The sequence below is a fragment of the Melozone crissalis genome, unplaced genomic scaffold (assembly GCF_028551555.1).
Source record: "Melozone crissalis strain CALT ecotype California unplaced genomic scaffold, PUWL_Pcris_2 ptg000108l_1, whole genome shotgun sequence".
NCBI lineage: Eukaryota > Metazoa > Chordata > Aves > Passeriformes > Passerellidae > Melozone > Melozone crissalis.
This window is the reverse complement of record NW_026535885.1, coordinates 927,349-953,955: the sequence shown is the minus strand read 5'-3', so window position 1 is coordinate 953,955 and position 26,607 is coordinate 927,349. Positions and strand designations below refer to the sequence as shown.

Genomic DNA, 26,607 nt, shown 5'->3' with positions numbered 1-26,607 from the left:
TCTGCACCTGAGACGGGGTGTCCCCTGCCCCAACTGCCCATTCGCCAGCGAGGCTGTCAATCAAGCGGGAGAGGTGGCACCTCGGTGCTACGGTGACAGAGGAAATAGAGCCCTCCTTCTTCCGTTTCCGAGTGGATGGCTGAGCTGTCCTTTTATTTCTCTGTTTCTCCTCCATTGGGCAATTTTGCTGTCGGTCACCGCAGGGGGCGGGAACTAGCCAGCAGCACAGTAGGCAGGAGGAGACCAAAATCTGTATTCTGATTGGTTGACAGGCCATCAATCACAAATAATCCTCTCTGATTGGGTTGCAGGGCCGTCATTCACAGTGGTGGGCGTGCCACGCGACTGCCTGAGGCGGACTCAACTTTCTGACACTGCGATTGGTCCGTTTTACCGTCTGTCTGCGTTTGCCCGCTGCCGATTGGTCGGAAATGCTGTCACTCAGGTAGGATCAACCGTTTGATTGGCGATCGCCGGGGAGGCGGGGCGCTGCGCGGCGGCTGCGCGGGGGGACACGGCGGGGAGGGACGGACCAGGAATTATTTTTATTTCTTTGTTTCCCGGGGAAAAAAAAAAGGAAAAAAAGGGAAAAAAAGAAAAATAAACCCAAAAAAAAAGCCCCGCGCTCGGGAACCCCCCGCGGGGGCGGATGGTGCTGCCGTGAGCGGGGCGGGCCGGGCCGGGCCGGGCCGGCGGGATGAAGCGGCGGAGCGCGGACTGCAGCAAACTGCGGCGGCCGCTCAAGCGGAACCGCATCACCGAGGGCATCTACGGCAGGTACCGAGCGGCCGCCGCGGCGCCGGGAGCGGGCGGGTCGCGGCCCCGGGCCCCCCGGCCCTGTCACCGTCATGGCGCCCCGGCGCCCCTCAGGCGCTGCCCCGCCCCGGGCCCTCCGCGCCCCCGGGGCTCCGCGGGGCCGGGGCTGCTGCTGGCCAAGGTGCTGCCGGTGCTGCCGGGAGGGAGCGGCCGGAGCCGGCCCCGGGGTGCGCGCCCAGCGCTGGGGCCTTCGCCCTGGGTCACCCCCGGCGGTGCCGGAGTTCCGAGCCTCGCATGCGGAGGGTTCTCCGGCGGGGTCTTGCAGCCGGAGCTCCGAGCCTCGCCTGGGCAGGGTTCCCCGGCCGGGTCTCGCAGCTGGGCACTGCCGGAGCTGCCGCTGCCGCCTCAGCTGGGTCAGCCCGGGGAGGCTTTCCCAGCTCGGCATTCCCAGGCTCAGGCTCGCAGCCGCGGCGGTGCCGAACAGCCCGGCCCGGCTGCTGGCCCCGGCTGCTCACTCGGGCTCTCTCAGAGTTGTTCTTGCTGGGCTGGTGGGGGCTGCGGGGAAGCCGTGAGAGCTGGGAATTGCCGGAGCAGGGATGGACGGCCCGGTGTGGGCAGAGCCCGCTGTGTACCGGGGGGACACAGCCGGTGCCCGGCTCACAGCCCGCTGTGTACCGGGGGGACACAGCCGGTGCCCGGCTCACAGCCCGCTGTGTACCGGGGGGACACAGCCGGTGCCCGGCTCACAGCCCGGTGTGTACCGGGGGGACACAGCCGGTGCCCGGCTCACCCCTGGCCCTGGCAGCGAGGAGCCCAGCAGCGCTGAAGGGAGATGCACGTGGGATGTGTTGTGTTTTCCAGGGGCTCACAGGGCTGGTTTGTGTCCCGGGGATGTTTCCTAGGTGCTCAAGGGCTCACAGCTTTGTGTCTCAGGGATGTTTTCCAGGTGCTTCCAGGGCTGGTTGATGTCCCGGGGATGTGTTGTGTTTCCCAGGTGCTCACAAGTTTGTGTCCCAGGGATGTGTTGTGTTTCCAGGGCTGGTTTGTGTCCCGGGGATGAGATTCTCCAATTCTAAACTGGAGTTTCGCAGGTGCTCACAGGTTTGTGTCCAGGGCTGGTTTGTGTCCCAGGGATGTGATTCTCCAGTTCTAAACTGGAGTTTCCCAGGTGCTCACAGGTTTGTGTCCAGGGATGTGATTCTCCAGTTCTAAACTGGAGTTTCCCAGGTGCTCACAGGTTTGTGTCCAGGGATGTGATGCTCCAATTCTAAACTGGAGTTTCCCAGGTGCTCACAGGTTTGTGTCCCAGGGATGTGATTCTCCAGTTCTAAACTGGAGTTTCCCAGGTGCTCACAGGTTTGTGTCCAGGGATGTGATTCTCCAGTTCTAAACTGGAGTTTCCCAGGTGCTCACAGGTTTGTGTCCCAGGGATGTGATTCTCCAGTTCTAAACTGGAGTTTCCCAGGTGCTCACAGGTTTGTGTCCCAGGGATGTGATTCTCCAGTTCTAAACTGGAGTTTCCCAGGTGCTCACAGGTTTGTGTCCCAGGGATGTGATTCTCCAGTTCTAAACTGGAGTTTCCCAGGTGCTCACAGGTTTGTGTCCCAGGGATGTGATTCTCCAGTTCTAAACTGGAGTTTCCCAGGTGCTCACAGGTTTGTGTCCCAGGGCTGGTTTGTGTCCCAGGGATGTGATTCTCCAGTTCTAAACTGGAGTTTCCCAGGTGCTCACAGGTTTGTGTCCAGGGCTGGTTTGTGCCCCAGCACCCAGCCCGTGTAAGGAGCAGTTCAGAGCTCTGCTCTCCCGAGTGTGGCAGGTTTTTATGTTTCTGTGGCATGCAGTAATTGTGCCTTTCTCAGTCAGCAGGAGTTTGGGTCAGGAGAGGCTCGGGAGCTGGTGAGAGCTGTAGTAAATGTGCTGCTGTCCCATTTCTGTTTCTAGTTCAGTGGGGTTGATGAATGCAGCGCCTGGAAACCTGAGCGAGCTCATACAATTCAGATGTTAACTTTGCATGAGGGAAGCAGCTGCTGGGGAGCTGTGACAGGAATAAAACTGTCCCAGTGTGCTGCTTATCCCACTTGGAGTGAATCTGTGAGAGTGGAGAGCTTCTTGCTTCAGACTTTCAGCTTTTGGGAAAGCCCTGCATGGAATGGTAAAGAAAATCATCCTTTGTGTGGAAATTATTATTCAGGGTGAAGAATAATTCAAATATGTAAGAAATTGTTTATAAGTGGATTTCAAAATCCAGAGTCGTTCCAAATGCTTTGCCTTTGAGTGAGAGAAGGAGGGGAAATCAGGGAAAGCTCAGAGGAGCTCCAGGAGCTGAGTGTGCAGCAGGGAGAGCTGCTGCAGTCTCTGAGCAGCTGAGGCACCTCTGCCTTTGCTCCTCCTGGGATGCTTCCGTCCAGGAATGGATTTTTAGCCTTTGTTTCACGTGGCAGTTTGCTAAACAGAAACAATCAGTGTGCTCAGAGTGTTGTCACACAGAAAAGGAGAAATAGTGAGAAGGCTTTTCCCTTTGGGAATCTAAGCAGAGGGAGGTTCTACATGGATCTGGGATCTTCCTCTTTTTTTTTTAAATATTTTTTCTGTCTCCATAATTCACTGGTCAAATACAGGTAACTTCTCACAGAACTACAGTTGTCTAAATTCTTGTAATTACTGCACTTATTTATTCAGCTTATCTTAATTGTCCCCATCAGCTTACATAGGCCCAGTAAATGCAGTTATCAGGAGGAAGCATCCTGGCTTTATGGGCAGAGCAGCCAGGCTGAGCAAACAGCACCATTGGGATGCTTAACTCTTTGTTTTGTTTGGTTTTTAAATTAAGCCTGATCTTAAATTAAGCCTCCTGTCCAGCCTGGCATGTGAGCAAGGCAGAGCTGTCACTGTGAGTGAGAGCTGGGAAAATGAGGAGTTTTGGAGCTGGAAAAGAAGGAATTGTGCTGCAGGGAAGCTCTGGTGGCACAGTTCATCGCACGTGTAAAACTGAAGCAGATTATAAGTGATAGAAAAACAGAACAGGGTTAGCAATATAAATTCCTGGGCTGCACTGAAAGGTGTGGATGATCTGTGAATGCTGATTTTTGCAGTGACTTATCCTCTTTAGAAGTATTGCAGGATCTGTGGAAAGAACTTTATTAAAATTAAAAATAACTGCTTTCAGCAAATCTCCAAACCCACCACAGTCATGGTGGGAATAGGAGGGTCTCTTATTTCCACAGTTTATTCTCTGAATTTTGCCTTGTCCTGTGTAAAACAATGGCAACAGTTTAAAAATGCTCAAGTGATTTAGCATCTCCTACCTTTGGCAGTGTGCATGCATTAAACCCCTAATTGTTAATTAAAGCATTCATTGCAGCTTGTCATCAGTCGAGCAATTAAAGTTTATTTGTTCCTGCTTGTTCCTAAGTCTTCCCAGTCCTCATCTTTGCTCTGGCTGAAATCCTCCAGCTGCATTGCTGCCGTTGCTTGTTTTGGCTCTGCCTGGTGTCCCTCTCCTGGCTGGGCGAGTCTCGAGATGAATTCCGCACATCCCTGCTTTGAGCTGTGCTGTCACACCAGCTGATGATGCTGTCTCATGGGTTCCCTGACAATACTGGAACGCTGCATGTTCCCTCAGAGCAGGGTTATTTTAGCTGGATGGAAATTGCCCTTTGTGGCAGCCAGGTGGGTGCCTGGCTCAGCTCCAGGTGGCCCTGGTGGCACAGCACAGGGCTCCTGGGTGCCCTGAGCCCACAAACGCTCCTGGTGCCCTGTGCCACCCAGACCTGACAGGGCTGGGTTCCAGGGATTTCTGACAGCCAAATCAGCTGCAAGGGAAACAGCAGCACTGCCTCCAGGAACGTGGCCTTTTTTAGGCTTTTCTTGAAAATCCAGAATCATTCCTCCTGCTCGTTTCTTTTACCAGCTTCCTGTAGAGGCTGAAGCGTTTTCTGGCTGTCTGGAGCAAAGCAGCAGAGCTGCCTTTTATGACTTGAGCTTCAGTGCAGGGCTCCAGTGTCATTTATCCTGCATTTCATGTGCTCTGCCGTGCCCTGGCTCTCACTCCCTGCAGCTGAAGGGGCTCCTGTGGCTGCATTTTGGGGTTTTGGTGTTCACAGCTGAGTTCCAGAGCTGGCAGTGCCTGCTGTGGCTGCGTTTTGGGGTTCACAGCTGAATCCCCAGAGCTGGCAGTGCCTGCTGTGGCTGCATTTTGGGGTTTTGGTGTTCACAGCTGAGTTCCAGAGCTGGCAGTGCCTGCTGTGGCTGCGTTTTGGGGTTCACAGCTGAATCCCCAGAGCTGGCAGTGCCTGCTGTGGCTGCATTTTGGGGTTTTGGTGTTCACAGCTGAGTTCCAGAGCTGGCAGTGCCTGCTGTGGCTGCGTTTTGGGGTTCACAGCTGAATCCCCAGAGCTGGCAGTGCCTGCTGTGGCTGCATTTTGGGGTTTTGGGGTTCACAGCTGAGTTCCAGAGCTGGCAGTGCCTGCTGTGGCTGCATTTTGGGGTTTTGGGGTTCACAGCTGAGTTCCAGAGCTGGCAGTGCCTGCTGTGGCTGCGTTTTGGGATTTTTGGGGTTCACAGCTGAGTTCCCAGAGCTGGCAGTGCCTGCTGTGGCCGCGTTTTGGGGTTCACAGCTGAATCCCCAGAGCTGGCAGTGCCTGCTGTGGCTGCATTTTGGGGTTTTGGGGTTCACAGCTGAATCCCCAGAGCTGGCAGTGCCTGCTATGCCAGACCCACAGTGCTGGGTGCTGACTGTGTGCCCCTGCAGGGATTTATTTCCCTTTCCTCTGCCCAGCTCAGGGCTGGGTGCCCTCTGTGCCCTGAATCAGGGCTCAGGGAGCTTTCCTGGGGTTCCTCACATTTATTTTCCTTTCCAGACCTGTGGCTGGCAGGTGTTTCTCGTGGTCAGTGCCAGCAGTGATGTTTTCTGCCTTTCAGACTGGCTGTGTTTCCCTCCTTCTGCCCACCGATAACGATCTTAGATATGTTTGTGTGTTTATTAGATAAAGCTTTAATATTTGCTAATCTCCCCTCAGCACGCCTGTGTTGTGGCTGCTGGCTAACCCTGAGCTGGGGGGCTGTTGATTATTGGGTGATTTCACCCAAATGCTCAAATTCACCTTTTTCAGGCTCACCTGTGCCCCTGGCTCCCTGCCAGGCTGGGGCTGCCTCCCACTCCCACTCCATTGTCTTGGATGAGTCAGGCTGCCAGTGGAACATGCCAGGATTGCCTTTCCAGCCTTTGGGCCTTGCTGATAACGGTGGGATGGAGTTAAGGCTTGATCCACCCCCAATTTGGGTTTGGGGTGCAGAATTGGGCCTTTTCCTAGGCATTTTGGCTGTGTTTTTACCTTACAGCTGGCAGAGGATCTGCTCCTGCAGGGCAGTAAAAGGAGAACAAAGAACAAGAGAGGGAAAAAAAAAAAGGGAGGGGGGGAAGGAAATGGCATCTGGCACTTGCAGGGGGAGGAGGAATAAGGAGGAAAATTATTTATTTGCAAATTCAAACGGGGAGCAGAGGCGCTGCAGGGTTATGAATAAATCTTTCTGTTCAGTGTGCATTAGCCATCAATTGACCTTTCAGGGAAACTGCAGCTCTGCAACCCCTGCTCCTCCCTGCCCTGTGCCCTGCTCCTGCCGTGGATGTGTCCATCCTTCCTTCCTCACCCTCCAGGTTAATGCCATGTGCTGTTCCATGGGGAAAGCCCTAAACCTCTGCCAGGGCAGGTTTTTGCCATGTGTCAGGAAATTGGATAACCCAGATTTTGGGTGTTTATCTGCAGGAATCTTCCCTGTATTGGGATCCACCTCAGAATTCTAGTTGGCCTCGTGGAATACGCTTGAGCCTGTGCAATAAACAGCTTTTCCAGAGGATTTAATTCCTGGGGATGTGTTTCAGCCGGGCTGGGGCTGGCCTGAGCACAGACCTGGCTGTGCAGCACCTCAGGGCCAGCAGGATCTGAGATTTGGGCCCTTCCCTGCTGGGGCCAGCCCCAGGATCGAGCTTTGAGACTTCCCTGAACTCCTGGAATTCTGAGTGCCTTTGGAGCCTTCAGACAATGAGGAATAGGCTCTTTAATAGTGTTGGCAAAACCTCCTTACAAGTGTTGCATTGTTCCAATTCCACTTTAGAAGGTGCTAAGTGTCAGCGGGGCCCTGGGATTGATATGAATTTAATATCAGAAATCACTTTAATGGCTGTGGTACAGAACTCCTGCTCAGCAAAGGCTTTCACTTGGAGTGGCACTTCAGGGCTGAGCAGCATTAGTCCTGACAGCCCTCGTGTGCTGGGGAAAATGGGGTCTGCTGCTGCCTTGCAGTGGCAGGAAAATAAACAATAACCACGGGAGTGACCCAGGGAAATGCTCCACAACACAGCTAAACCGAGCAGGGAATTCCTGGCTGTGATGGTTTTATGGAAATCCTCAGATCCTGACCCAAATGTCACCTTTAGTGTCAAATATTCCCTGAGTGCAGCTGCTTCTCACAGATTTCTGGTGAGGATCTGAGCTGTAAATAAACAGGGATGGAAGGACAGCCTGTGGAAGGACCAGCACAGTGTGACCATTTAAGGGGTTTTGGTGTGGGATATTTTGTTGGGTTGGAGGCTTTTTGCAGTACTCCCTCTGAAGTTTCATTCTTCTCTAAAGTAATTTGTGACTGGGGCTGGGTCCGTCAGAACTGAAAACACTGAAAGCACTTCCTTAACTTTGCAAGTGTGTGCCATTAATTTTGTTTCCATTCCCCTGAAGTGTTTCCTGGAGCTTTTTGCTGTATTTTTTCCCAGCCAGTTCAGTTGATAAGGGCTCTCTCAGGCACCTGCCATCCGCCTCTGGCTCCCAAGAAATCCAGGAATTTTCCTGGGTTGGGTGAGAACTGCACAAGTTCAGTCATTTCCAAACCTCTGCTGGCACCCAGCTCTTTCCCTGGAAATTTGGGGGTTTGTCTCTTCCCCAAAGCTCTGAGCAAGTTCCCAAAAAAGCCCCGAGCAGGGCAGAAACTCGACCCTGCCTGGCACTGGTGCCAACCCTTGGCACCTCCCACTGAACATTCCAGGGCAAAGTTCTGCTGCTTGTGCTGCCAGGGTGGCACAGGAGGGAAAACAAGTCACTAAAAGGACAATTTACATTTGATTTAAATGAGAAACAAATATTTTTTACCCCCTTTTTTTTTTGTTGTAACCTAATAGAGTTACAACAAGGTATTGGGGAGCTGGACTGACAGATCTGGGTGGTGGTTTTGGGGGAAAAAGGGGTTTTGCTGCTTTTTTGGAAGAGTGGATTGGGCTGATGCCTCAAGTGTAGCTTGGGTATGAGCTCAGAGTGTTTTTAAGCCCTGTTGCCAAGAAGGATCATCAGTGGTTCAAAATGCAGGACTCAGAACATGGGAATGTGGCTCAGAAATAATTAAAAATAGAAGTTAGGCTGGTCTCAGGCCTCACGTGCTTCCATTTTTCTGGGGTTGGTTTGTTTGTTTTTGAGGGATCCATTTGCCTTCATAGAAATGTTTTCCAATCTACCACTGATAACTCAGTATCCAAACAGTCCTTAAATTGCTGTAGGCTTAAAATACATCTCAGTTTATTGGTGTTGCAGTCTGTGTGAAATGAGGGAACATCTGCAGCCTGCTGAGGAGGGGAACACGAAATTCCTGAGCACCAGGGGCAGGAGGGGACTGGGAAAGGAACATTGCAGCTGGGAGAGGTTATCTGTGGTAGGACTGCCCTGTGTGAGAATGCAGAGGGAGATGGTGCTGATGAGCAGTGACCCTGCTGGTTATTGGGGAAAATAAATGTACTTCAATGTTAGCTTCATTAGACCAGGCCTGCTGTAATGGGATAATAAAAAAAAAAAAACAAAAAAACAAACCTAAACTTGTTTTATAAAATTATTTTAGCTGGTATTTTCTTCTATATTGTCCTTAGTTTTAATTCTGAATATTTTAATTAAAAAAAAAAAAAAAAGAGACTCAGGACTCAGTTTGTCTGTTGGAAATCCTGACCTGAAATTTGCTTTTTCTTTCCCCCAGCACCTTCCTGTACCTGAAGTTCCTGGTGGTGTGGGCCCTGGTGCTGCTGGCAGATTTTGTGCTGGAGTTCAGGTTTGAGTACCTGTGGCCCTTCTGGCTCTTCATCAGGAGCGTTTACGATTCCTTCCGATACCAGGGCTTGGTGAGTGGCACAGAATATTCCATTTTCCATGGGGACAGTGGCACTGAGCCTTCCCAGGAATATCCCAGGAATATTCCATTTTCCTCAGTGACAATGGCACTGAGAGCTCCCTCACAGCACCAGGGCTTCTCTCTGATGGATACTTTATCCATGGCCAGTGGAAATGAAATAAAGATTTATCCAAATTTCACCATGGAGAAATAATGTTTAAATTCCTGAGCTGGGTTTGAATGAATCAGAATTATATATAAACTTATATATGTGTAAACAGGCAAGACTTTGTGTATTATTTTAAAGAAAACCCTCTTATATCGACTTTTAAAATATTTATATATATATGTGTGTATATATACACATATGCTATCTATCTATATATAGGGTTATATATATATATGGTTATATTAAAATATACATATCCATATAAAATATTGCTATTTATATATTTATATGGATTTAGATATTTATTTTATATAAATATAAAAATATATTTTTATTTAGAAATACTCATTTGTATATAAAAAGATAGATAATTTTATATTAAAATTAAACATGTAATATTAGAAATATTGGGGAGTTATAAAGTTATAGCTATTAGATATTTTATGTGAAATTTATTATATGTATTTTAATATATATAAAAAACTGTATTTGGGTTGGAATAACCAAACTCTCTTCTTTATCCCCTCCCTCCTTTCTTTCAGGCCTTCTCAGTATTTTTTGTGTGTGTAGCATTCACCTCCAACATCATCTGTCTGCTCTTCATCCCAATCCAGTGGCTGTTCTTTGCTGCCAGCACCTATGTGTGGGTACAGTATGTGTGGCACACAGGTGGGCATTATTCTTTATTTACAGCTTCCTGACTCATTTATAATTTCTGTATTTCCAACTCTTCTGTATTGACAACTTCCAGGGCTCAGTGTGTATCTCACATCTTTTAGGAGCAAATCCCCTCTGCTGTTGCCTCACTTAATGCAGTTTTATTAGTATTAAAATTTTGGGGTTTTTTTTTTGTTTTGCATCTCCAGTAAGCAGGAGCTGGAGAGGAATAAACAGGAATTCCAGAGCAGTTAAAAGAAAATTGAATTCCTGACTTTAAAACTCTCCTGCAGTGATTGAACAATTACAGAGCACACAGGACAAGTTTGTGACAGTGTTCAACTCTCAGTTGGTGTGCTGATAATTTAGTTAATAATGTTCAAATATTGGTTATTTCAGTGATCAGAGTTGAATTCTGTGTTAGCAAAGCTGGATCCAGTTTCTGAGCTGGTGGTGCCAGAGGCTGCCCTGTTTGGGATTCCATGGAGAATTCTTGTCCCGCTCTGCTGCCCTTTTCTCCCTGAGTTTGTTCTCACAAATCCCTGGGTTTGGACGAGGAAATGGAGCTGGGAATCAAATTTTAGGAATCAAATTTAATTTAAATTTTTTTTAGGGGTAATTTTTCACTCTCCAGATTGTTGGGATTTGAGGTTTGTGGAAAATTTTGTGTCAGCCCTGATGCCAGGGGTGTGATGGGACTTGCTTTTTTTTTTTTGTGAAAATCTTTAAGGTTTGTTTCCTCGGATTCCTGAAATGTTGTAAAAATAACTTTCAAATCCTTGCTGCCTGTTCTATGTCCCTGAGTGCCTCTGTTTCCTTCTCTCCACAGAAAGAGGTGTGTGCTTACCAACAGTATCACTGTGGATACTTTTTGTTTATATTGAAGCAGCCATTAGATTTAAAGATTTAAAAAACTTCCACGTGGACCTTTGTCGTCCATTTGCAGCACACTGGTGAGTGCTTCTCTGTCCTTTATTACCCAGGAAAATGAATAATCAGGCCTTTTTAATTAACCTTTATTTCACCAGGAAAATGAATAATCAGGCCTTTTTATTAACCTTTATTTCACCAGGAAAATGAATAATCAGGCCTTTTTATTTGGGTTCAGGGCTTGGCTGTTCAGTTTTCCCCTCACAATTCTGCCATGAAATATTCCATGGGAAATGTGTGTAAACAAGGACCCAGTGCCACCTTTCTGTGCTGGGAGGAATTTGCAGTGTGGATATTCCAAGCATTTCTTGAAACAGCAAAAACCACTTTATAAATCAGTTTCTGTGGACCTTGTTCATATATATATATGAATATGTGTAGATGAATTGTGTATATATTTAATTAATATTGCTTTTTTTCCCTCCTCAGCATTGGCTACCCTGTTGTGACTTTGGGCTTTGGCTTTAAAAGTTACGTCAGCTACAAGATGCGGCTGAGGAAGCAGAAGGAGGTGCAGAAGGAGAATGAGTTCTACATGCAGCTCCTGCAGCAGGCTCTGCCCCCAGAGCAGCAGATGCTGCAAAGGCAAGAGAGGGAGGCAGAGGAAGGCAAGTTTTCCCTTCATGTCTGCTCTGTTCTGTGCTGTTCCAAGGGAAAATAAACCCCAGACGTGCTGGGGAGGAGCTGTGGGGGTGTTTGAGGGTCCCAGGATGAAGGGAGAGATGAGAATCTTGGCTCCATCTTTCAGAAGGCTGATTTATGATTTTATTATATATATTATATTAAAATGATATATTGACACTCTATTAAAAGATTAGAAGAAAGGAATGATAATAAAATCTTGTGACTGTCACAGCCTCGACACAGGTGGCTGTCATTGGTCACCGAGTAAAAACAATTTCACGTACTGGGTAAACAATTCTCCAGATCACATTCCAAAGCAGCAAAACATGGAGAAGCTGAAGCTTCTCAGGAGAAAAGATCCTGGCAAAATGATTTTTCATAAAATTTGTCTGTGACAAGGAGCTGCTCCAGCAGCTCCTGGCTCTGTTTGGTGGGAGGGTGGTGAGCTCAGAGGGGCAGAAATGAAATCACTTTGGAGGGGTTAATGTGACAGGAAAAGGGAATTATGGCCCCTCTGCTCAGTTCCTCATTAGCAGCTGCATCAGTGAGTGTTGTGTGAAGATCTAGTGTCTATTCTTAAATCCTCTTTCCTGCTGGAATGAGGCAAAAAGCCTTAAAATTGGTGACTTTGGATTCTCTTTTCTAGAGAGTCTCCAATCCTGATTGTTTCCTGCAGGAATGATGGATGTGTCCATAATGATTTTTTCTGTCTGTGGCATGGTATTGATGAATTTAATGAACTAAGTTGGGTTTTTTTCACTTTGGTGTTGCAGCAGCCAAAGGATTATCTGATATGGATTCCTCAATACTCCTGCAGCACAATGGAGGCATTCCAGCCAACAAAAAGATCTCTGCAACGTTGCCAGAGCTGGAATATCGAGAAAAAGGGAAAGAAAAGGACAAGGATGCAAAGAAACACAACCTTGGAATAAACAACAACATTTTGCAACCTGTAGACTCTAAAATACAAGAAATTGAATATATGGAAAACCATATCAATAGTAAAAGATTAAATAATGATCTTGTAGGAAGTACAGAAAACCTCTTGAAAGAGGACTCATGCACTGCCTCGTCCAAAAATTACAAAAATGTCAGTGGGGTTGTGAACTCCTCACCCCGCAGCCACAGTGCAACCAACGGGAGCATCCCCTCCTCATCCTCCAAAAATGAGAAAAAACAGAAATGTGCCAGCAAGAGCCCGAGCACACATAAGGACTTAATGGAAAACTGTATTCCTAATAACCAGCTAAGCAAACCAGATGCACTGGTAAGGTAAGTTGGGCCCGAGCCTTGTCTCATCCTCCCTTGCTCCGTCAGGACTCGGGGGTTTCGTTTGGTGTTTATCAGGAAAATGTCATTTGTGATCATGTGGAATTGTGCAGTGGTGGGACGGGATCTCCAGAGATGTGTGCAGCTGTGTTCTGGGTTCTGTTTGCATTCTGGAGCAGGTTGCTCCATTTCTGGCTCAGGATCTGCTGCTCCCCTGGCTCACAGCTCTGGTGAGAGGCACCAGAAATATTCTGGTGGAGGGCAAGAGGAAAACCTGAGGAAATCAGCTCATCTGTCCCTGCCAGCTCCTGCCTTGCCTCTCCAGGGAGCTCACTGGGCTTTCTTGCTGCCTGAACAGGTGGTTTGGTTTTGTTTTCCTTTGGAGTGTTTGGCTTTTGCTTTCATCTCCAATTCCAAGTGAGTGCAGAGAGCCAGGGCTGCTGTGGAGCTGAGCTCAGCTCTGCTCTCAGCCCTGGGACCTGGCAGCATGGAAAATCCCAGCTTTACCCTGCTCCTGCAAGTTCAGAGGGACCTGGAGCTGTGGGATCTGAGGTGTTGTCATGTGCTGCCAGGAGAAGCAGCAGTGAGGAAAGGGCTGTGGCTGTGCTTGGAGACAGTTCTGGAACAAAACCTGTTCCACAGTTCTGCCCTTCTCCAGCATTTCCCACCTGCTCATGTCTCCTATTCCTCCTTCCACCAGTGGTGGCCAGCTCAATGGGCAGGTCAGGCTTGTTTTCCCTGCAGGTACCTTTGATAATTGGGCTTTTATCTCAGAGGATTTGTGCTGTGGGAGCACACTTACTTCAATGGAAGTATTTTCCCTTCTGATAATCACTCTACTCTGGTTGACATACCCCTGCCAATTAAACACCTGGACTAATTGATAACTAATGTCTATGGAGGAGCTGTGTGGGGTTCAGAAAGCAGCCAGTCAGTGGGATCTGGGACAGGATCCTGCCAATTAAACACTGGACTAATTGATTACTAATGTGTGTATAGGGTCTGTGTGAGGGTCAGAAAGCAGCTAGTCAGTGTGATCTGTGACAGGATTAGTCCAATTAAACACCTGGATTAATTGATACCTAATGTCTGTATAGAATCTGTGTGAGGGTCAGAAAGCAGCCAGTCAGTGTGATCTGTGGCAGGATTAGTCCAATTAAACACCTGGATTAATTGATACCTAATGTCTGTATAGAATCTGTGTGGGGTTCAGAAAGCAGCCAGTCAGTGTGATCTGTGACAGGATCCTGCCAATTAAACACCTGGATTAATTGATAACTATATATGACTTTTGTGATGTTCAGAAAGCAGCCAGTCAGTGTGATCTGTGACAGGATTAGTCCAATTAAACACCTGGACTAATTGATAACTAATGTCTATGGAGGAGCTGTGTGGGGTTCAGAAAGCAGCCAGTCAGTGTGATCTGTGACAGGATTAGTCCAATTAAACACCTGGACTAATTGATAACTAATGTCTGTATAGAATCTGTGTGAGGGTCAGAAAGCAGCCAGTCAGTGTGATCTGTGGCAGGATTCGTCCAATTAAACACCTGGATTAATTGATACCTGATGTCTGTATAGGATCTGTGTGAGGTTCAGAAAGCAGCCAGTCAGTGTGATCTGTGACAGGATCCTGCCAATTAAACACCTGGATTAATTGATAACTATATATGACTTTTGTGATGTTCAGAAAGCAGCCAGTCAGTGTGATCTGTGACAGGATTAGTCCAATTAAACACCTGGACTAATTGATAACTAATGTCTATGGGGGAGCTGTGTGGGGTTCAGAAAGCAGCCAGTCAGTGTGATCTGTGGCAGGATTAGTCCAATTAAACACCTGGACTAATTGATAACTAATGTGTGTATAGGATCTGTGTGGGGTTCAGAAAGCAGCCAGTCAGTGTAATCTGTGGCAGGATTAGTCCAATTAAACACCTGTAATAATTGATACCTGATGTCTCTGTAGGATCTGTGTGGGGTTCAGAAAGCAGCCAGTCAGTGTGCTCTGTGACAGGATTAGTCCAGTTAAACATTGGAAAGAGCTGTCAGCCTGAGGATTGTGCTGGGACAGGGACTGAGGGTTAAACCTGCTGTGTTCAGGAGTTTCCTGCTGAAATCCTTGTGTGGCAGCTCAGAGCAGGTGCTCACCAATTCCCCAAGGTGAGTTTTGGATTATAGAAATGAGTCTGCAGCAAAACAGATCCTGTCCTGAGGGATTTGCAGCTGCTGGAAGGACACAGAGCACAGCTGGACTCTGAAAGGACCTCACTCTGCCCTGAGAGGGAATTCCTGAAGCCTGCACTCCTTCAGAGGAGTGTTTTTGGGATGTGTGGCTGTGGAGTTGTGGCACAGGTCCTGGAGCTGTTTCTTGTCCCTGCTGTCCCTGTGCAAACAGCCCAAACCCAGCTCCTGCTGCAGTCATCCATGGAATCTTGTTTCTGCTCAGCCTGGCTGTGCAACTCCCACACCAGTGGGAGCATAAACTCACCTGACAAATTGGATGGGATGGATGCACTTAAATTTAAAAATTCATGGTGCTTTTTTATTTTAACCTTGTCCATTATCCCCTCCCTGGAGTTCCAGGCATTTGTTCATCAGTTTTTCCACTTGCAGGAATGTTACTCATTCCTGTTATTAAACTTTCAGTCTGCTGGAGCCTGGAAAGGGCTCAGTGAAGTCCTGATTTGTTCAGACTCGGCTCAGATCTGCCCAGCTTCCAAATAAAGCTGCTTTTCCTGCCTGGGTGTCCAGCAGGGTGGCAGAACCAAGCTGCTTTCCTTTTGTGTCCACAGAGGATGGCCCTGGGCTGAGTAACCAGGAGCAGATGTGAAATGTTCCTTCTGCAAATGTGAAATGTTCCTTCTGCTGCTGGGGCTGGGGATTAGCAGGGCTGGAGACAGTCAGGATCAGGAGGTTTTGGAGACCAGGAGCTTTACAGGGTTGTTAACTCTGTAAAGTTAAAGTTGTTTGATGTGATCTGTGTGGAAGGGTCCTGAAGTTAAGGTTTATGTATATATTTTGTGTATGCTCTTATTTGAAGCTAAGCTTTTCCTTTTGCTGTGTGTGGTGCAATATCAGAACCTGAGTTTTGTGGAGAGGAACTCCCTGATGCCCATCCCTGGGGATTGTTCCATCCTTGCTGGAGCTGAGGGGTCCCAGGGGCTCAGGAACCTCTGGGGGTTTCTGAGACATCTCCTGAGGGTTCTGGGAGCTTGTCAAGCCCTTCATCACTGAATTTGTGATGTGAGTTCCTCTTTCCCAGCTCCTTGGCCCTGGGGCCACTGGAGGGATCCATTTGGGATCAGCCTGGGTCCCTTTGCACTCTGCTGTTTGTCAGAAGAGCAAACCCATCTCTTCTCCCTTTCCCTGATTTCTGAGCTGGAACAGATTCACAGCTTCAATATATGGAACAAATCCAAGCTGTAATTGCTGCAGAATTATTTTTTTGTTGTTGTTTATTGCACATTACACTGCAAAACCCATGACCTGCCTCTGCCTTTCAGCACCCTTAAAAATCCCTGCTCTGAAAGCACACAAAAACCTGGCAGTGCAGCTTGGCAGGACTGCCTGTATCCACAGAGGTCCTGCCTTTGGCACACGAGGTGATGAACAAGCTGTCTCATGTACTAATTATTCCCACAGATAACGAGGACATCTTCTGGCACTTGGACTGGGAAAATTCTTGGTGGAGCAAAAGCTGCTCTGCCACAGCTTATTTCACTTTTCCTAAAATGGTGTTACCTGCAGGGACAGACTGGGAGGTTTTTAATGTGAATTTGTGGCCATTTGGTGCTAATACTGTAAAATTTGGTGACATCACTGGTGGGCAGAGAAGGGCTGGTGCCTCCTGCTCACCCCCTGGCTGGGTTAAAGCAGCAGAAGGTTTCCTGTGGCAGCTGCAGGGGGGTGATGGCCAAGCTTCCCTGCCCCAGGAAGGCAGGCACAGAACAGAAAATCAGGATTGGGGATGGAAATGAGGAGTGTGGGAGCCAATCCCTCCTGCAGCCCCTTCCCAAGGCAGCAGGGAGCTCAGAACAGAACATTTCCAGCCCTGGGAATGGCAGCAGGGACAGGACAGTCCTGGCTTTGTTTGGGGGGTTCCTGGCTTTGTTTGGGGATTCCTGGCTTTGTTTGGGGATTCCTGGCTTTTTTGGGGGTGCAAACTGCTCCCAGGAGCTGCGGGGAGATCCTGTCATTCCCAGTAGGGTCACAGTGGCCCCTCAAAGCAGCAGCTTCACTGCAGGAGCTGCTGGTGCCAGGCAGAGCTGGGGCTTTTGGAGAGCATCTCAGGGCCCTGTGGGTACTTTAAAATGATAATTTTTATATAAACAGCGTTTCATTTACCCAACAACTGCCCTGTCCATCATTTAACACTGCACAGGGTGGCACCACTCCCCTAAAACCAGCTGCTGTTCCCATTTTGGGGCTGAGGTTGGAGTATTTGCTCAGATTTGCAAGTTCTTTCCCTCAGAGCACCAAGTGATTTGTGCACTTCCCTTTGAGGTGGGTATTTGCTTTGTGCTGTTGCTATTTGCCTGTAAGCTGATTTTTTTTTCTGTCTGAGGGTGCTTTTGACCATTTATAGAGCACTGAAGGAGTTAATCTTGTGGGAGGGCATTTCCATGGATGTGGAGAGGCAGCTGGGGCAGGAGAGGGCTGAGGTGTCCCAGCCCAGCCCTGCTCTCCTGGCTCCTCATTCCCCCTCTCATCTCTCTGGGTGTTTTTGCTGTTCCAGACCCACCTCTCTGGATTTCCTCACCCTCGGGGATCCCACATTTCCCCCCTGCAGTCAATAGCACAGGATGTTCTCCCTGCAGTCAATAGCACAGGATGTTCTCCCTGCTCATCTCTCAGTGCCTTTTAGGCTGAGTTTTCCCTGCCCTGAAGCCCAAAAATGTTTCATTAAGAAATCAGAAGGCTGCAGCCATTCATCTGCACTGCTCAGTGTCACTGAGGGCAGCTCTTTTTGGCTTTTGTGAGTGCTCTCCTCATCTTAATGTCCCACTGCCACCAATTCAGAATGGAAGCCTAGGAAATAAAAGCACCTTCATCTTCTTTATGGACACTTAAAAACTCCCCAATCAATAGCTGGCAGAGCAGAGGAGGCTTGTGTGGGAATGGCTGGGGTGTATTGCTTTCAGTGAGTGTGTAACAGAGTTTAAAAGGGTTGATTATTCACCTGTGATGTGTTTTTAGTCTAGGAATCAATAACCTCATTTGTGGGGGAAAATGAAAGTGAGCTGAGTGCCTCTCCTCCAAAATGTGTTTTATTTAACAATATTTTAATTACAAAGATTACATGAATCTTCAGGAACTTTCCAAAGCTACAATTTCAAGTGTAGAGCAGATGGTCTCTGTTCAAGAGCAATTAAAACTAAATTTACTGGCTCCTGAGCTGGGGGTGACTTAACACATCCTCTTACTCGGCATGCACATCATGTGCTGCAAGAAAGCACCAACATGTTGAGGTGGCAATTCACAGCTCTGGCTGGCAAATCCAACTCAGCATTTGTGGACAGAATTAAATCTCTGTGTGTGTGGCTCTGTCCTGCTTTGGAGCAGGACAATACGTGTACAATATTTACAATAACTTCCCAATACCTATCACCTGTGTTAGACAGTGAGCTTCTACTCTAAACCAATCTAAAAGTGCCAACATCACCCAGAAGATGGGGAGGCCAAGAAGAAGAAGGAGAAAGGCTGGACATGCCCACATTCCTCCATCTTGCCCCCTGAACCCCCATTCTAAAAACCCCAAAAATCTATTTTTCATCCTGTGATAAATTCACTATCATTGTGCTTAAACTTTCATGGCTTGTAATCCTTCATATAAAGGTTGGTAATTGTTTTTTCAAAGGGCAAAATCAAAAGCACAGGGGTCTTGGGCTCTGTGCAAGGGTCTCTGAGCCCCTCTGACAAGGTCTTGAGCCCTTCAGGGCAGCCAGAGGAATTCCCTGGGTTCCAAATCAAGTAATAAATCCAAATATTATCCCAAATAAAATATAAATAAAATTACTTTATTTATCCCAAATAAAGTAATAAATAATAAAGTGTAATAAATTAATAAATGAGCCCTGAGGACACGGTGTCTGCCACAGACATCTTTTATGAAAAACCTTTTCTTTAGGATTTTTCCTTTTGAGAAGCTGAGAGGCCTCAAGAACAAAATGTAAACAATGCTTATCTGCTGCTGTAGAATGCAACAGGTGGATCGTTGATTGGCTTATGTTAGTTATTTCTATTTAATGGCCAATCAAAGTGAGCTGGCTGGGACAGAGAGTCCGAGCCACAAGCTTTTGTTATGATTCTTTCTTTTTTTATTCTTAGCTAGCTTTCTGATGAAATCTTCTATTCTTTTAGTGCAGTTTTAATATAATATATATCATAAAACAATAAATCAAGCCTTCTGAAACATGGGGTCAGATCCTCATCTCTCCCCTCATCCTCAGCCCGCTGTGAACACGGTCACAGGAGTCAGGTGCACCATGCTGCCGTTGTGGGGCTCCTTGTTCCCTCAGCAGGGAGCCCATCCCCACCACGTGCTGCTGTCCTTGTGCCCCCAGGTTGGAGCAGGACATCAAGAAGCTGAAGGCTGACCTGCAGGCCAGCAGGCAGGTGGAGCAGGAGCTGCGCAGCCAGGTGAGCTCGCTGAGCTCCGCCGAGCGCGGCGCGCGCGCAGAGACCGGCCAGCTGCGCCAGGAGAACGAGCTGCTGCAGAACAAGTACGTGGGCACTGCCAGGGGGAATGGGCACATGGAAACACCCTCCCGGCTGAGCTGGGGTCATTTGGGGTGCTTATTATTGTAATCTGGAAATTATTACGAATTAGCGTAATCTGGAAATTGATTATGGGATTCTTAAGGATATGGGAGTAGGAATTACAGTTCGTTATTAGGAATTGTTGTAATCTGGACATTGAGGTTTTCAAGGATATGGGAGTAGGAATAACATTTTGTTATTAGGAATCGTAATCTGGAAATTAAGGGGTTCTCAGGCAGAGATATGGGAGCAGGAATGGCACTTTGTTATCAGGAATTGTAATCTGGAAGTTATGGGGTTGTCAGGCAGAGATATGGGAGCAGGAATGGCAGTTTGTTATTAGGAATTGTAATCTGGAAATTATGGGGTTCTCAGGGATATCGTAGCAGGAATAACAGTTTGTTATTAGGAATTATTGTAATCTGGAAATTAATTATGGGGTTCTCTGGCAGGGATATGGAAATAGGATTGACAGTTCGTTATTAGGAATTGTTGTAATCTGGGAATTATTAGGAATTATTGTAATCTGGAAATTAATTATGGGGTTCTCAGGCAGGGATATGGAAGTGGGATTGACAGTTTGTTATTAGGAATTGTTGTAATCTGGAAATTAAGGTGTTCTCAAGGATATGGGAGTAGGAATAACAGTTTGATTTTTGTGTTAGATAATCCTAAAATGAGAGGCAAATCCAGGCAGATTTAAAGATCACTCCCATCCCTGTCCCCCTGCAGATTGCACAACGCTGTACAGATGAAACAAAAAGACAAACAAATGATCAGCCAGCTGGAGAAGAAGCTAAAGGCAGAGCAGGAGGCACGAACCTTTGTAGAAAAACAATTAATGGAAGAAAAGAAGAGGAAGAAGTTGGAAGAAGCAACTGCAGCACGAGCTGTGGCCTTTGCTGCTGCTACCAGGTGCTCTGCCCTTGGGAGCCTTTGGGTGGGAAAGAGGAGCCTGTGTTTGATCTTTTACTTTAAAAAGTCTTTTATTTAAAAAAAAAAAACAGCTTTATTTGCATTGAGAGGCTCATTTGTGTTAAAACAAGGCAGGACTGGGAGATGTCTCCCCTGCAGCTGAGCCTCAGTGCCTACATGACATTTACACATGTACAGGATGAGTGTGCTCTAAATTACCTGCTCTTCCTGCAGTGTTGTGTCCTGCTCAAAGGAACATCTCCTTTCACATGGGAATCCAGGATTTGTGCAGTGATATTGGCCATAATTCTGGAATTTTCCTGCTGGGGCAGTGCTCCTTGTGGGGTTCTGCAGTCCCACAGTAGCACATGCTGGGGGCGCTTTAACCTGCAGGGCTCCAAATGTCTAAAAGGAATTATTCTTGCTTTTCTGCTCTCCCCAGAAAGGAATGAATCCCTTATCAATTGGAACATTGATTATTCCCTTATTTGGGTTTAGCATCCCCCAAAATTCCCTTATTTGGGTTTAGCACCTCCCACATTGCCTTATTTGGGTTTAGCCTTGCCCACATTGTCTTATTTGGGTTTATCCCTGCCCACATTGCCTTATTTGGGTTTAGCCCGGCCCATATTGCCTTATTTGGGTTTAGCACCTCCCACATTGCCTTGTTTGGGTTTAGCCCTGCCCACATTGCCTTATTTGAGTTTAGCCCTGCCCATATTGCCTTATTTGGGTTTAGCACCTCCCACATTGCCTTGTTTGGGTTTAGCCCTGCCCACATTGCCTTGTTTGGGTTTAGCCCTGCCCACATTGCCTTATTTGGGTTTAGCCCTGCCCACATTTCCTTATTTGGGTTTAGCCCTGCCCACATTTCCTTATTTGGGTTTAGCACCTCCCACATTGCCTTATTTGGGTTTAGCACCTCCCACATTGCCTTGTTTGGGTTTTGCCCCACCCACATTCCCTTATTTGGTGTTAAGCCACACCCATATTGCCTTATTTGGGTTTAGCCCTGCCCACATTTCCTTATTTGGGTTTAGCACCTCCCACATTGCCTTATTTGGGTTTAGCCCTGCCCACATTGCCTTATTTGGGTTTAGCACCTCCCACATTCCCTTATTTGGGCTTTGCCCCACCCACATTCCCTTATTTGGTGTTAAGCCACACCCATATTGCCTAATTTGGGTTTAGCCCTGCCCACATTCCCTTATTTGTATGTTGTCCCACCCACCTTTCCTTATTTGGGTTTAGCCACACCCATATTCCCTTATTTGGGACTACTTTCAGTAACTGCATTGCTGTGAGGGCAATCACTTCACTGAGCAGCCCAAAGTTGGCTCCTTCTTTTCAAGCCTTTTTATTTTATTTTAATTGTCGGTGTTGGACGCAGCTGAGGAGGGGCAGGCCGGCTGTTATCTCTGAGGGCTGCTGTTATCTCTGAGGGCTGCCGTTATCTCTCTCAGCTGCTGAGCTGTGCTGTGTCCCTGCAGGGGGGAGTGCACTGAGACCCTGCGGAGCCGCATCCGCGAGCTGGAGACCGAGTGCAAGAAGCTCAGCATCGACATCAAGCTGAAGGAGGACCAGATCAGAGAGCTGGAAATCAAAGTGCAGGTAATGGCCCAGCCCCAGGGGCTCAGGGCAGCACCCAGGGAGAGCTCCCAGCCCTCCCACATCCCTGCATCTGCAGCACAGCAGTGCCCAGGGAGTGCAGATCCTGCCCTGGATGGGGGCAGGAGGGACCTGAGGCTCCTTCCAGATCCTTCCATGGTTCCAGGAGGCTCCTTCCAGACCTTTGCATTGATCCAGGAGGGACCAGAGGTTCCTTCCAGACCATTCTATGGATCCAGGAGGGACCTGAGGCTCCTTCCAGATCCTTCCATGGTTCCAGGAGGCTCCATCCACACCATTCCACGGTTCCAGCAGGTTCCATCCACACCATTCCATGGTTCCAGCAGGCCCAGAGGCTCCTTCCACACCATTCTCTTGGTTAAATGGGGATTTATTCCCCCCAAACCCCCTGGTCTGTGTAGGCTGAGGGTAGAATCCCCTTTACAGCATTTTTCTCCTCATGCAAGGGGCCTGTGCCACTCTCATTGTAATAAATAATGAATTTCACTGAAGGCTGCTGATCCAGGGCAGTCTGGAGCACTGGCCAGGCTATTATTTTTGTGTTAAAGTGCCTGAATATTGAAAATACTTTGTGGCAGGTGTGCAGCAAACAGGGTTGGGTTTGTTACAGCTACAGTGCTCAAATGTGTGCCCTTATTCCTGTCCTAAAGATGTGCTCAGACTGACAATCTGCATGAAAATGGATTTTTAATGCCTCTTCAAAGCCCACCTGGTGCTGCTGTGGACTTGTTTCCCAGTCACAGGTGCAGCCTCCTTGTCCCTGGATTTACCAAACCCTTGACAACAAGTGTGGCTCATCCCTGGAGTGTTTGAGCATGGCTTCCAGATAATTAAACCCAGCTCTAATTAAGCTTTTTAATTTCATGAGCATCTTCAAACTGTTAGAGAAGCTTTTTGTTGCAGGCATTAATATTCTCCCCTTTGCACTCTTGTCCCTCCATTTGAAGGTATAGAACATTTTTGTATTTTTTTCCCCCCAGCCACAGTTTGCCAGGATGACATTTTTTTGCTCCTAGGCTGGCATATTTTGCCCCTCAGGGTGGGTTTTTTTGCCCCCCAGGCTGGCATTTTGTTGCCCCCCCAGGATGGCCATTTTTTGTCCATTAGGCTGACATTTTTTGCCCCCTAGGATGACATTTGTGCCCCAGGCTGGCAATCCTGGCATGCTCATCCCTGTGTGCCTGTAGGAGCTGAGGATGTACAAGGAGAACGAGAAGGACACCGAGGTGCTGATGTTGGTGCTTTTTTGCCCTCAGAATGAGATTTTTGCCCCCTAGGATAACATTTCTGTCCCCAGGACAGGATTTTTTGCCCCCCTAGGATGCCATTTGTGCCCCCTAGGATGCCATTTGTGCCCCCAGGCTGGCATTGCCCCATTGTGACCCCATTTTCCCCTGCAGGAGCTGAGGAAGTACAAGGAGAATGAGAAGGACACCGAGGTGCTGAGTTCAGCAATTTTGCCCCCAGGACAGGATTTTTTGCCCCCCTGGGATAACATTTTCCTCCCCTAGGATGCCATTTGTGCCCTCAGACTGGCATTGCCCCATTCTGACCCCATTTTCCCCCGCAGGAGCTGAGGAAGTACAAGGAGAACAAGGACACCGAGGTGCTGATGTCGGTGCTTTTTTGCCCTCAGGATGATATTTTTGCCCCTTAGGCTGACATTTTTCCCCCCATAGGTTAACATTTATGCCCCCAGGCTGGCATTCCTGGTATTCTGACCCCATTTTTCCCCGCAGGAGCTGAGGAAGTACAAGGAGAACGAGAAGGACACCGAGGTGCTGATGTCGGCGCTCTCGGCCATGCAGGACAAGACCCAGCACCTGGAGAACAGCCTGAGTGCAGAGACCAGGATCAAGCTGGACCTTTTCTCTGCCCTGGGAGATGCCAAAAGGCAGCTGGAGATTGCCCAAGGTACCTGAGGGCTTCCATTCCACACAATCCTGGGGAATTCTCAGAGGGAATTTGGCATTGGCAGCTTTGGGGATGTGGAGCTGGAGCCATCTGAGCTCACCTTCCCAGCCCATCATGATAATGAACATTAAAATAGGTGTTTCAATTAATTCATGAATGTTTTCTGCAGTTTATAAACCATTACAAGGAGCTGGAGATCTTTTAAAGCTCTGAAAAAACTCTCTCATTAAAAGAGATAAATGAAATTAAGCTTGTTAAGCTGCTCTCCTGCCATCCTAATAATAATATTTCATTACTCCTCAAGCAAATAAAACTTAAATTTGAGGAGAACCCAACCTGTTTTAACCCTGAACAGGTGAGGGGAGTGTGGGCACTGCCACCAGAGGGAGCAGAAAACCAACATCAAACCCAGCCCAGGCTTTGCAGCTGTGCAAACCATGGAGCAACTCAACAACTTTGCATTTCATTTCCCTGCAGAAGGTTGTTTGACTGCAGGAATATTTAATTAGAGGGAGAAATTGTTTTGTTTTGTTTCTGCAATGGGTTTTTTCATCATCTGGGTGCAGGAATTGCTGTGGTGGTGTGAAAGCTCAGAGAGAAATGATGGGAATGGGAGAGTTTGGAAAATTAACAGCTTTTGAGACCAAATATTTGACTTTTGTGAGCAGTTTGGAGAATCGGAATGGAAAAAGGCAGAAAAATGAGATTAAATAGAATTAATCTTTGCGGGTGGTGCAGCTGTGAATCCAAATAATGCAAAATTATAATGGGGGAGGGTTGAGATTTGTTCTGTGGTAATTGGCGATACTCAAACCCAGCTCTGAGCACAGACCAGGAGCTGCACAGGGGTGGTTTCAGGAGTGTCTGTCAGGCAGGGAAGGGAACCTCTGAGCTGCTGGGAGGTGATTTCAGGACTGGGGAAAGGAAGCTCTGAGCTGCTGGGTGCTGATTTCAGGGCTCTCAGGCTGGGGAAGGGAAGCTCTGAGCTGCTGGGTGATGATTTCAGGACATGATCTGAGCTCCTGGGTGCTGATTTCAAGGCTGCCAGGCCCTGAGCTGCTGGTTGGTGGTTTCAGGGCAGGCTCTGAGCTGCTGGGTGCTGATTTCAGGGCTCCCAGGCTGGGGAAGGGAAGCTCTGAGCTGCTGTGAGGTGATTTCAGGGCTCTCAGGCTGGGGAAGAGATGATCTCAGCTGCTGGTTGGTGCTTTCACCCCTGAGCTGCTCTGAGCGCTGCCGTGCTTTTTGCCGTCCGCAGGGCAGATCCTGCAGAAGGATCAGGAGATCAAGGAGCTGAAGCAGAAGATTGCAGAGGTGATGGCAGTGATGCCCAGCATCACCTACACTGCAGCCACCAGCACTCTGAGCCCCGTGTCCCCACATTATTCTTCCAAATTCGTGGAGCCCAGCCCCTCTGGACTCGACCCCAACGCCTCCGTGTACCAGCCCCTGAAGAAGTGAGGGAATGCCAAGGTTCTCTGTGCCCCCGGGGGTCTCTTGCAGTCAAGATTGAAATTGTTTCGTGTGGGACTGTGTTTGTTGTCATTTCCAGCAGGAGAAAAGAGCATTGGCTAGAGCTGCCCATCGGTTTTTTTCTTGTAAATTTTTAGGGAACCTCACAGAACTTTGCGATTTGTTTTCCTTGGCCAACGCATTAAAAACGATTCTTGGTTTTCAAGTAGCCAATTTTGCCTTTTTATGTACTCTTGCATGGTTTCCTCTTGAAAAAAAAAAAACAAACAAAAAACCACAGGGCTTTGCTTGGTTTTGAACCCTTTCTCCTCAGTTTTTTATTTAATTATTAAATTGGATTTAATTTGTGAGGAAAACCCCTCAGTTTGCCAGTGAAAGGGTTAAACAACCCAACAAAGCTTTGATTTATTGATGTGTTCAATACAAACACGTGGATGTTGCAGAAGATAATTTGATTTTTCCCCCCTCAAAGGACCAAACAAATTCCAGGGGCGTTGTTAAAGGGAAGGAATAAAGAATAGCTGATGATGTGATGGTGGTTGTTGTGTGAAATATTTCTATCCCCATTGGTGTTTTTTTTTAGTCATGGAGAATTGCTGAACAGTCTTGTCCACAGTGCCTTGGGAAAAGACATTTCAAGAGGAAACTTGATGGTTTAAAGTATATTTTTTTCTCTTTTTTGCCCCCTTCACTGTCATCCAGCTTCTGTACCCGAGCTCGTCCAGAGCTTGGTCAGGATCCAGGCTCCATCCTCTGTTTTAGTTGCAAACTCTGCAGTTTGTTCTGTCCTTGGTGGTCCTGCCCTGGAGAGTGAAGGTGGGGCTGTGCAATGTTGTGTACACGAGACACTGTAAAGCTGCCTAATAAAAGCTGCAGTTCTGGGGTTTTTTATTTATTCACCTCTCATTCATGCTTGGCCTGCCCTCCTGGCTCAGGGGTTCCCAGCCCTGCTGCCCAGGAGTTTGGGGTTTATTGAGGAGTTTTCATGGAAACACTCAAATTTAACACAAAAATGTGAGTTTGGGCTTCTTATTAAGGAGTTTTCAAGGAAACCCTCAAATTGCACCAAACACTCAAATTCAACACAAATTAAAAATGTTGAGTTTGGGGTTCTTACTGAGAAATTTTCAAGGGAACCCTTAAATTGCACAAATTAAAAATGTGAGTTTTGGGGTTTTATTAAGGAGTTTTCAAGGAAACCGTCAAATTGCACCAAACACTCAAATTTAACACAAAAAATGTGAGTTTGGCCTTCTTATTGAGGAGTTTTCAAGGAAACCCTCAAATAGCACAAACTGAAATTGTGTGTTTGGGGTTTTTATTGAGAAGTTTTCAAGGAAACCCTCAAATTGCACAAAGCACTCAAATTTAACA

At 47.6% G+C, this 26,607-nt stretch overlaps 1 protein-coding gene across 1 annotated transcript; it reads left to right on the top strand.

The window, feature by feature from the left end:
• Positions 1-521: 521 nt before the first annotated feature.
• Positions 522-25,434, top strand: MACO1 (macoilin 1). Its single transcript, XM_054292222.1, has 11 exons — positions 522-777; positions 8,767-8,908; positions 9,610-9,736; positions 10,554-10,677; positions 11,084-11,262; positions 12,052-12,550; positions 19,110-19,268; positions 20,038-20,220; positions 21,711-21,831; positions 23,589-23,763; positions 25,019-25,434. The coding sequence occupies exons 1-11, from the start codon at positions 698-700 to the stop codon at positions 25,219-25,221; spliced, it is 1,992 nt and encodes a 663-aa protein (XP_054148197.1). The 5' UTR covers positions 522-697; the 3' UTR covers positions 25,222-25,434.
• The last annotated feature ends 1,173 nt before the right edge of the window (positions 25,435-26,607 follow it).

Excerpts from the sequence above, each read along its gene's own strand:
- MACO1 (XM_054292222.1), top strand. The coding sequence starts at position 698 with ATGAAGCGGCGGAGCGCGGACTGCAGCAAACTGCGGCGGCCGCTCAAG. Across the intron at positions 8,909-9,609 it reads CCTTCCGATACCAGGGCTTG|GCCTTCTCAGTATTTTTTGT; the intron begins GTGAGTGGCACA and ends CCTTTCTTTCAG. Across the intron at positions 23,764-25,018 it reads GCAGCTGGAGATTGCCCAAG|GGCAGATCCTGCAGAAGGAT; the intron begins GTACCTGAGGGC and ends TGCCGTCCGCAG.